Here is an 11,627-nt window from a genome sequence, read left to right on the forward strand (position 1 = left end):
AAGATGCCATTAGGAAAATTAACAAGACGACAGATTGAAAGTGCGTATGCTGTACTAGGGGAAGCACAGAAAGTAAGTAGGCTGATTTTACATGTAGTTTAGCAATCATGCGTGGCTATATAACGTGGGGACCTTAATAAAGAAATTATTAAAATTTAATTTTGGTTTATTTTCTCTGATTCTCACCTGTTTAACTCTTGCCATAGCTTATTTCAGATGGTGGAAGCTCCAGCTCTCTTTTAGATGCTTCCAACAGATTTTATACATTGCTTCCCCATGACTTTGGCATGAAGAAGCCGCCGTTGTTGGACAACTTGGAGCTTATCAAGGTGATTTAAACGAGGCTTTGGCAAAAAAATTCTGCACATTTTGTTCTTACGGAACCAAGCAATACTTTCGTATTGTTTGCACGGGTGAAATTTAAACCAAAATTCAGTTGTTTTACTATCTACCCACTCGCACAGCGATCCAAAACGGCGTCTCCTTATAATTGAGTCCACATTCATGCATCCTGATCATTGCCATACAAAAATTAAGACGGTTTATAATTAAAGTGGCAACACTGCTCCTGTGGAAATTTTAACAGGATTCGATAGAAATTCGTCCCCTAATTTGGAGTTTGAACGTTTGAACGTTTGAACGACTAGCTTGGTGTCCAAATTTTCCAACAGTTAGCTCGCTTGTGTGTGAACTGGAAACCTTGACGCGCAGAATTTCAACCAGTTGAAAATTGGCCTTGTACTACCGTGTGAACGTATCAAAATAGGCTGATTTAGCAACAGAACGGGAACGTCAGTGGCGACGGCACGCGCAGAAAAAACACCAATGAGAATTCAGAATAGAGTAGACTCCACTCTTTTCTTCTCTATTCTAAATTCTCATTGGTAGTTTTGCTGCGCGCGACGTCGCCACTGACGTTCCCGTTCTGTTGCTAAATCAGCCTAATAATGATTGGTTTGAAGAGGAAAAATAATCGTTCAGTATATATGTTGCCCGCATCTTGGTACCATTTTGTGCCGTACTCTGCAAAAACACTGATTGAACAGTGTGAAATTCACCAGTGAAGTCTGTTGATTTTTGCCTGATTCTTGCCAAAACTCCCCAAATATCAGTATCGTGTGCAAAACTTAAGTGAACTACATGAACTGAATGTCAGCTAAAGTTTTTTTTTACATCAATTTTTTAAAGACTAAAGTTGGCATGTTGGACAACTTGCTCGACATCGAGGTGGCTTACAGTTTGTTGAAGAGTGGAGAAGGGGATTTGGCCAAAGATCCTTTGGACGTGAATTACGAAAAGCTGCAAACAGATTTGGAGGTATGCTACGACGAATTCTCACATACTAAATGTGGTGTCGTTGCATGACTTTCTCCTTTTTTGTCTTTTTTTTTTTTTTTTTTTTGAAGGTTCTCGCCAAGGATTCCGAAGAATTTTCTATGATCGACGATTACGTGAAAAACACCCACGCTGAAACTCACACTCAGTACGAGTTGAATGTCGTCGAGGTAGGATCATTAATGTTACAGCATCACATTTCTTCCACAAAAGTTCCCTTTTACCTTCGATGTGAAATTACATGAGGTGAACAGGTTTTCAATTTAGGATTGATAAGAAGATAACAAAGAAAGGTTTTAGAAAAGCGAGAGACTCGAATCTGCACCTCTTGCATCACTCGGCAACCAACTGAATAACGACGCGAGCTGCTACAATTTTTCAAATTTTACACACTACAATTGTTGAGTTAGTCGATTAGGTCTATTGAGTCAATGCTATAAAGATTGAGAATAATTGAATTGTGGGAAACGTCAGGAAGTGTCTCCAGGAGTGTGGGTGGAGGGTTTCGGCAGTCGAGAGTAATATTCTCGTCCCCAGGGCCCTGCATTGTAATTGTCGGACGATTTCTTCTTTGTCTGGGCTCTGGGAAGGAGGCAATGCAACAGCTCGCAAAATATTAATTAGCGTTGTGGATATTTGTTTCTCGAGTTTTTTCTTTAACTCTTTTAATTGGTCAAAAGGATGGGCGTTGCCCAAGAATGCAAAGGGTATGTATGGCGCTTATGAGAGGACAAAGAATAAAAATGTTTCCCAGCGTGCTGTATTCTCAGTCTCACGAAACCTGAAATTTATTTGAAGTTGTTGTTATGTAGTTGACGGCAAAGAAATGAGTTGAACGTTGTTTCGGTTATGTGAACGTGCACGTGCAGAGCACGCAAAGTTATTGTTTTTCTATTGAAATATGCCGTTTTGTGGCGATTCCCTTCCCGCTAGCCTTTTTGTTGCTTTAGCTCCCAACTAGTAGAGAATGAAGACCTCGAATTGGCCCTTCGTGTTCCTCCTCGTTAGAAACGGTCTTTATCAGAAAATGTCAAGGTTTTGCAATGGTCTCAATCATGCATTTTGTTTCTAGGTTTTCAAGGTGAATCGCCATGGTGAAGCCGATCGGTTTCAACCTTTCAAAGAACTTCACAATCGCCGTTTGTTGTGGCATGGTTCACGCACTACAAATTACGCTGGCATCTTGTCTCAGGGGTTGAGAATCGCGCCTCCTGAAGCCCCAGTGGTAAGGAGTGAAGTGATATCCGTAATCATATTCCCAGTGTCGAAACAACCTAGTTTTCGGTTCACTCCCCGGAGTTTCCTCTCCCATTTAGCTCCAAATACGGGTGTTTGCTGCGAGTTGTGGTTGTTTTATTTCCTTGTGCAATTTTCATTGCTGCCGCAGCGAGTGAGCCAGAAGCGAACGAACGAGGCAGCTCTCTAATCGGGAGAAGAACACATTTTTCTTTGAAAGGCAAGGGATTGCGGTCAAAGGAGCAAGGAATTGTAGTTATGCGCGAATGGAGGAATAGGCCATTTCTGAGTTCACGTCTGTCTCCTCTTCAAAGCGAGTCTAAGTGCGAAGTTTTTGTTATGCAAATTGTTCAATGAAAAAGGCCAAGAACTTGGAATGTTGTAGGAAACGAATCTTTGAACCACCTCGTCAATTCTCAGGTCTGTGCGGTACATCGTTTCTGAGTTATTTGTCGAAGCGTTCCACGCTACGGAGTCGCCATGTGGTCCAACAATAATATGGCGGCCGGTGATCAACGAAAACTGCAGAGATTCATAGGGATATAGTTTTTTTCCAACAAAATAGCCTTGTATCATGGTGTCACGCAAAGTGACAATTCGCAAATTCAATATGCTGTATTTTCAAAACGAAAGACGTCACAGAACTGGAAACTTTAAAAGATTTATTTCTAGGTTATCTTTAACCTACTTTAGATAAAAGTTCAGAAGACCTCGCGATTTTGATTTTAGAATTTGTTGACGTCACTGTGAAAACCATCTATTGTTTTGTTAATTTCTTCACTCGAGTTGGGTCCAGAAGGAGGTCCAGTTTTGTACTGTTATTGAAATCTCAATTTTGAAAATCTCTATTCTCCTCGGTAGGATTTCTATCATTTAGGTAAACTAGTTTAGAATGTGTCTAAATGGCCGATATCCGATTGCTTCTGATCGAGAGCCAGTAGGCTCGTCACGCAACGCTCCTCTTCACAAAATGGTGGGGGTGGCGTTGCGTGACTACACAGAAGACGACTACGAAGGAGACTAGAGTTGTTTAGCATTTACAAAACAATTTCCGGAAATTCCGGTTCGTTTGTAACACGACTTTTTGGTGCGTTCCACTGGAAAATTTCCGAGGAAAAAGGAATTTCTGAAAAGGTAGTGCTGTTTTCCCCATGGAAATGTGTGTTCCATTTTAATACAACTTTTCAGAGTTCTGTCTAGTTCCAGGCTATTCACTGCCATATTTTGAATTTTGGCGTGCAAAATCGTACTCACCGGGCGGCGAATGGACTTGCGTTGAATGGAACACATTTCATCATTGCATGCGTGGAGCAAGAACTCAAGTTGCAAGAGAGCGATATACCAGGAGCTGAGCTTCTTAAACCACCAGAATATTGTAAAATGGCAATTTTAAAACGATGGCTCGCTAACGAAGGTGCAAAATTGTCCGGAAAACGAAAAGATTTGATCGAAATGTCAGTGAGATCGTGGTACATACGACGTTTACTTACTAACAACGTAAGATTTAAACCGAAGTTCATTGTTATCGTACAAGTATACTCGAAAATCTTTTTGCTTTGCAGAGTAAACGACTGCATAAACAGTGGCTCGTCCCCAAAACAGTACCACAGTGCAATTCAAAAATTCCCGACCCTGTCTGCCACACAACTTTAAAGTGGCCAATACCAACTTGAAAAAAAATAATGAAGCAGCAGCCATTTTGAAATCCTGGTCTGTTTGTGCTAACGTGTTTTACCGGTTTCTTTGACAGACGGGTTACATGTTTGGAAAAGGTGTTTACTTTGCAGGTTGGTGTGCAATCGTTGTCTGATTATAACCTTTGACTATCTTTGAATTGTGTTGAATAACTCTTCAACAGACATGCGTTTAGGACGGCGTAATCAAACTGACGACGGATTCTCATTGCACAATTCTGTTTACTTCTGTTCCAATTCCGTTATACCGAAAGAAAAGATTGTGAATTTGGAAAACAGAATACTTTACGCGCTGTTGGTTTAAAAACCGGAGAACAGAGTAATGTGGAGCGGGCTTATACGGCATTGCTGCAGGCATCCCCAACTCACCCCCGTTCCCCCCTCCCGCATATTGCTCTAATTCTCAGTAAACTGTCATCTCACCATATGGCATTATCACGATAGGATTATATGACTGCAGTTATTCGTATGCTTAAAAACGCTGTTATGGTGCATCCCCGCTGAGATTACAAAAATTGAATAAAAAGCGCTGGAGTTCAACTTTCATACTCGACATTTGTAGGTCGACTTTTTTTCGTTCCACGTTCTGCCCTAAAGCTAAGACGGCCACATTCAAATGTGACCTGGATTTGTTGCACGAATAGCGCCTCTTTATTTGATATCATTGTAAATTTAAATTCTATTCTTGGTCTTTACTTGTTTTCTTTGTTTTTCTCTGTACTAATACTTGCTACAACTTTTTTTTTCAGATATGGTGTCGAAGGTAAGCTTAGTAGTAGAACTGTTAGTTCCTTTTTTATCCTTTCCGATGATAAACGCAAAAATAGAGATGTTTGGGCTTGAGGAAAGAGGCAGTAATTGTATGTTTGTCTGGACCTTTTATTCAACAGTCGGCTAACTACTGTCGAACCACACCATCGGATAACATTGGTCTGTTGATGCTCTGTGAAGTCGCTTTGGGAAATATGTAAGTATCAATGTCACGTCACAATATGACACAGTCACGCAATCTTTTCGAAATTGCAAACGTAAGACGTGACGTCAGAAAAAACATGTCATCATCCAAATTTCCTTCGACATGTGATGTCCTTTGTAAACATACTCAGTGAAGTGGCACTAGAAACCCTTCGCGCTTCATTTCTTGGAACGTTATTGGGAGGGGAGGGGAGGGGTTGGCTGTTAGATTGCGTTAAAAACTTTGATTTACCTTTTTCTTATCTGTTCAGGCATGAACTGACTGACGCTAGTTATGTTGTGAAACCTCCAAAAGGAAAACATAGTGTCAAGGGTATGTTGCGACTCGCTTTTATCTTCTAGAGAAAGTGATGTTGTAAGACGGGTGTGGTAACACCAGTTAGTGAGAGAAATAGCGAGAACGGAGACCTTAATCCTTCCGTTCTGAGGGCCGTTAGAGAAATAGCTGCCAAAAACAACCTTCCCTTTTCTACTATTTCTTTTAATATGTTGCACGTTTCTTAACCATTTGTTTATGTGGCATGAATGGGTGTCCTCCAAGGGTGCGTCGTGATCTCCCCAAGGTTAGCGGTCGTGGGATTTATCTGTATAAATCCAAAGGAACAAGGGATTAATTATTTGTGTTAATCCTTGAGACGACAGGTACTACTTCAACAATCCATCAGCCCTGTGACCTTCTCAAGCCCTGCCTAAACTTTTTTTAAACGAATGTAGCCTGTGTACAACCGCCTTATCCCCTCAGAAAAAAAATGGAGGAAGGAGGGGAGGGGGCGGCTGTACACAGGCTAAATGAGTGTGGAACGTGCTTTTCTAACAAATAAAGGTTGTTAATTTGAAAAGAAAAAGAGGGCAACACTCGTGAGTTTACAAGACTTGTTTCGATTTTACAGTAGCCAACAGACATAGCTTCAAATTACAGGGATGACAATGTTGCTATTATTATAACGGGGCAGACAATTTTAAAAAGCACAGAGTGATCCGACCTGCGCTATATGTAGAGGGATAAATGCAACCCATCCCCCGCCCCGAATTTATCTAATACACACAATTGCTAATGTGCTGTGAATAGACAGTTATCGTTGATTTGGACACTGTGTCCCAGGAATTGTGGTAAATGGTCATATTTGTTTGAAGAGACAACTCAAGTGTATGGACATAGGACTCGAACCTGGGAATGTTGATTAATTTAACTCGTAACCTAAACCGCTTGACCACCCCACCGCTAGCTGCTCAGGAACAATAATTTAAACGCTATATTATCACTTGGCAACAAACAATAATAAACACTGCAAAAGGTCGGTTACCAAACTTCACGACAAAGCTAAACATTTTTAAAATAAAAGCCTACGCCTAATTAATCCAGCTTAGGCCAAATTACTCTTCAGCAGTAACATTGCATGGGAGACTTAAATAATTTTTTTTTTTTTGAGAGAGAGAGCGGTGTTTGATCTTCAGTGGTGAAGCGGTTCCAAAACTCCGGGTTCAAATCCTATCCATGGGTATGATTTTTATCTTCCTTTTTTTTCTCTGCTACTACAAGTCCTTGGACACAGTGTCCGAATTTATCTGATATACACAATTTCGAGCAAATTAGCAATTGTGTAGATCAGATAAATTCGAGGAGGTGGAATTCTTCTCCCAACATTGTCAGGGCTAATTTGAGAAAGAGTGATGTTGAAAGTAGTTAGGGGTGAGGGAGGTTTGAGACAGTGGCCCGGTAAAGTAGTGCAAGAGTCGCATCACTAAAAAAAGAGGACGAAAGTTGTTGGCTAAGTGACATACATGTATATTGTGAACCCTTACAACTTCTAAGTGCGATAAGGGTTAGTGAATGCTAATACGAGTTCGCCTGAGTCTCCTTGACAACCTCGTTCCCAGGGTCTCTATTCTCTGCTTTAAAGAAGGCAGAGAAGAGAGGCCCTGGGAACGAGGTTGTCTCCTTGACTACTATGAAATGGGTCTTGTTTCAGGATGTGGTCGGACAGGCCCTGATCCCGGTGCCGATATTACGCTAAATGATGGAACGATTGTTCCAAGTGGTAAAGGAACCAATACAACTGTTCCCACGTCAAGTCTTCTTTACAACGAGTATCCTTCAATGCTACGTTCAGTTGTGTTCTCGCCGTGTAGTAACAGCAATTTTTTTAGACCTAGTTTGAGTCGAAGGTCAGGAGCAGAGCGATTGCATCCTGTTTTCTGAGCTGGTGAACTGAGGAGGACGAGAGTGAAAACTATTTCTTTGGTTTTGTAATATTTATGTTTTTTGATTGGCCAGAAAGGTTTCGCGCCAGTTTCTCAACCAATCAATAGTCAAACGAAACCAGATGTGACTTAAAGCATATGTTTTCCCGCGCTTCACGCTGGAAAAATTTTTGCGCGCCCTTTTGGCTTTGACGTCACACGACTGTCATATCAATTGGAGGGGTAAGAGAAACTGGGAATTGAACGCTATACACCTTATTCCAAAATGGCTGCCATTTTAGTATTCTTTTGTTTGAATGCAAATTGGCTCTTGGTTAAATATTCTTTTGAATTTTACATTGAAAGCGAGGCCATAAGGGCCAATTTCCAAGGAAACAAAAGAATACTAAAACGGCGACCATTTTGGAATAAGGTGTATTTTCATTCTAATTCTTTCTTACTTCATTAAACCAACATGACAGCTGGTCACACCGTGTGAACACTCTTTCTTACTCGGTTCGTTTGATGATCGTATTTATCTTTTCTGATTTGTATTAACCCCATGTTGCTGTTACGTCTCTTCGGACGTATAGTTTCTGAATGCCTTTGTATTTATTTAAAACCCTTGACTTCACAACAGATACATCGTGTATGATGTTGCACAAATCAACATTAAATATCTGCTGAAGCTTGAATTTAAGTACAAATATGGATGGTAACCTCAGTGTTCCAGGGAGAACAGAAGAAAGAAATATGAAAGGAAAAATGGGAAATGGAAAGAAGGACTAAGGTTGAAGGAGGCATGGCGATCATTCTCGTCGCAGTCATTTTGATCGGTTTTTTTTTTACCTTTCCGTTGTTGTTGTTAGAGAAATAAAGACAAAAATGTTAAATGTTCAATTATCGATGTTAGAGAAAACATTGACTAACTTGATTTCAAAAGCTAAGTCCTTCATAGTGCTCTCGTTTACAGAAAACCGAACATGAAATAGAAACCAAAATGATTGATAGAAGTAGCGAACACTTTTTTACAAAGCACCGGTTATTTGAGAGAATCGAGACATACACGCCTTAACTTTCAATTCGTGTTACTGTATTTCTCATTCTCTTCGTATTACTGGGAAAAAAACTGTACCGAAATAGAGGTATGCACTCATGCATGGATTTACTCGAGCTGAGACAGTCCGTTCATGGCGGACCCCAATAAAGAAAATGTTAATATTGTCCGGCTTCTAATTGTAACTTTTATACCTTAAATTTCTAGTTCCATTCCTTTTTGTCTTATCTTTATTCTTCTATAAACCTTTTGTCACCATGTCTGCTTGCACTAACCACCTTATTCATCCTTATTGTGTACTTTTTTTCTTTTCATATTGGTATATGCCAGTATAAGATCTTCCGATATTCAATATTGGGCAAACATTCAGTTCTTGGCACTTGACTCTGTACACATGTTAGAATCGTTCACAAATCCCGGTGGTTAAAAAATAATTAACCTTTTTTCGACAATTCCTGTGATAGTTGTATGCTGTTCTCGAGATCGAAACCCTAACCCAAACTCACCGCAATCTGAGTTTCCTGGCAAATGGTAGGTGTCGAACCAACCAGCTTGCTTTGTGCTAGAACCGAATTCACTAGGATAAGGATGCAGCTTGTGAGAAAAATCTGGTTTTCACATTCAGGGCGCTTTCCATTTGACAGAACTGACCGGCCGGATCAGGCATTTGGAAGGACTAACTCTAAAACGCCTTCAAATTAACACTCTTCGAGGATGATATACACTCCTCCGGAAGAAAACGAGGGATTATCATGCAAGCGTTCCTTCAAATTGCTGCCTTTTCTTTGCAAACTGACGGGTCTGGCCGGCCAGTTCTGACAAACGGAAAGCGCCCTCAGTTCCTAACAACCTCGTTCTCAGGCTCTCTCTCTCTCTCTCTTTTTCTGCCTTGTCGTCGACAAGCCTGGGAACGAGGTTGAGTTACCAAAAGGTTTTGAGGTACGCGCCCACACTAATGTCGATCAGCCGTGAGACTTCAAAATCTCCCTGGCAGTTAACGGGGAGGGTAGGAATTTGAACCCTAAATGTCGCGTCTCGTATACCGAGTCACTCAACGCACTGTTTGCGCCATGTGTGGGAATCGAAAGGTATATTTTCTCAAGTAGGGGGTTGCGCATCAAAACGCAACATTTGCCTCGGGGGCCGAGAATTTGAAGGATTCAGTTTTCAAAAGTCTTAAACCCGGGGGGTGATGTTGAAGTTCGGAATTTGATTCTACCCCTACTCTATTACTTCTCAGCGTTTTCTCATCGAGAAAAGATATAAAGATAACAAAAGATCTCTGCCTATTCATATGTCGATAGAGTATTTAAAGCCTTCCTATATAAAACTCAATCGTCTATATATAAAATATATAAGAATAAATAAGTTACCAAAAGGTCCACATAGCAGGAATAATCTAATATGTTACTATAGCTTCACAAAAATGCTGTTATATAAAATATGTTATATAGCTTCACAAAATGCTGAGTGATGCTGTGACGTTAACGAGATGGCACAGGGAATGCACGCGATGGTGTTGTTCATTGCTTTGTAAAACATCTGTAGAAAATGAGACGTTCGCGTCTCCTTTCACTCGATTCAAGTAATAAGATTGCTTCGATTGCGAAACACTTGACCTCTGGTCATATTTATTAAGAAATCTCTGCACCGTGGACTTTAAACTTGTTATCTGGAGCTGGAGCTCAATTCTTTCAGCTTTTTTACCTTGTTCATCTTGTCCTCTAACTAACGGTGCACTGCTGGCGTAAGGATGGGAAATATTGCACCGTGTATGGTGCAAAGTCCAAGGCCCTGTACGCATGTCTCTCCACAATCTTCTAGCCGATTCCTTGCATTCTCCTCTGTCATTATAAATTATCGGCGCCTTTTGAATCTAACTAGTTTTCATGACTCCTCCAGGGCATGCTCGTGAGTCCATTAACTTTCTTCTTCAAAAGAACAAAAAAATTTTATTCTGTGTTTTCGTGTCATTCTCTTTTGATCTCTCTCAGTTTTATTTCAGTTATTACTGATATCCCCAGTTTCAGCAAAAGCTTTGAGGGTGATACGAATCTCCGAATCCTTCTCTTGCCAACTCTTTGCGATATCAATTTTCAATCAAAACCAGATTTTTTCTCTTTTATTATGTATTCGCGGCGTGCTGTGCTTGTTAAGTGTGGTGGCGCTTGGAGCCCAGCAATCGCCTTTGTCTTTCATTTTTACTTATTAATCTCTCGATTCAGGTGGCCGCTTTTTCTAACCACAACTTTGTAGTTCTTTCACCCTGAAGCATCTCGCATCTAAAAAAATTAACAGGTAAACTGACTAAAGCGTTGAAGTACCAGCCGAACGGAAATTAGTCAATTAATTCACTGATCTTGATGAATCGGCGTCAAATTTTTTAGCTTCCCTGACGAAAATGAAATGCATTCATTTACGTTCTTCAAATATTTAGTTACAGCAAGGGATTTGATGAAATGGGAGGGAACCAAGAGTTTCAATCAAAGAACGAAATGATCTATAGAAATGAATCATATATAGAACTGCGGATATGAAATCCTGAAGTGAAGCTATGATCCTCGCAGTTATGAACGCAATTTTAGCAATTGCGTTCATAACGCGGGGTTCAAACCCCGTTGAAGTCCTGAATTTTTCAAGCGGCTTCTTTACGCAATTATTGCGTTCATAACTGCGAGGATCATAGCTTCAGTTGACTTAGTTTCAATCAAATTACAGAACGCGTAAATAACGTTTAATAACGAGCTGTTAGCCTTGTGGCCTTTTGCTATACCGCTCTTGATCTTTCTTTGGATAGTTCCAGTTTCTTATTACACTTTGAATGCGGAAATGTACACGAATTTAGGCGGAAATGATCCGATTCTTTATAAGTAACTTGTAAAATGCGAGGTTCCATCGGTCGACTACTCAATTGTTTGCCATTGTCGCCTTTTCAGGTACTGAAAAAGTTATTGACCTTTGAGTTGAAAGAACTGAAACTTGTTTGGATTAGCTCGGAGGTCGAGTTAACTGCAGAATGAAATATGTTGACTTTGGTATTTAAATAGCAAACATCCTATTGTGTTGGTCCAAAACTTGATATCGACACTCGAAAACTGAAAAAAAAAAAGAAGGGAAAATTCAACATTGTTATGCTTTTGACATTTTCG

At 40.3% G+C, this 11,627-nt stretch overlaps 1 protein-coding gene across 1 annotated transcript in view; it reads left to right on the top strand.

Annotated features, from left to right (window-relative positions):
• LOC137978536 (poly [ADP-ribose] polymerase 1-like) overlaps positions 1–8,644 on the top strand; it is a 26,206-nt gene extending 17,562 nt beyond the window's left edge. The window contains exons 18-28 of the mRNA XM_068825511.1: positions 1–72; positions 207–329; positions 1,189–1,317; positions 1,407–1,505; positions 2,408–2,560; positions 4,322–4,358; positions 5,015–5,028; positions 5,156–5,232; positions 5,492–5,553; positions 7,211–7,328; positions 8,062–8,644. The exon at positions 1–72 is cut by the window's left edge and continues 12 nt beyond it. Of these exons, the coding sequence (XP_068681612.1) occupies positions 1–72; positions 207–329; positions 1,189–1,317; positions 1,407–1,505; positions 2,408–2,560; positions 4,322–4,358; positions 5,015–5,028; positions 5,156–5,232; positions 5,492–5,553; positions 7,211–7,328; positions 8,062–8,140 (963 nt within the window). The 3' untranslated portion in view covers positions 8,141–8,644. The remainder of the gene's footprint in view (positions 73–206; positions 330–1,188; positions 1,318–1,406; positions 1,506–2,407; positions 2,561–4,321; positions 4,359–5,014; positions 5,029–5,155; positions 5,233–5,491; positions 5,554–7,210; positions 7,329–8,061) is intronic.
• The last annotated feature ends 2,983 nt before the right edge of the window (positions 8,645–11,627 follow it).

The sequence above is a fragment of the Montipora foliosa genome, chromosome 12 (assembly GCF_036669935.1).
Source record: "Montipora foliosa isolate CH-2021 chromosome 12, ASM3666993v2, whole genome shotgun sequence".
In the NCBI taxonomy this organism is placed as follows: Eukaryota; Metazoa; Cnidaria; class Anthozoa; order Scleractinia; family Acroporidae; genus Montipora; species Montipora foliosa.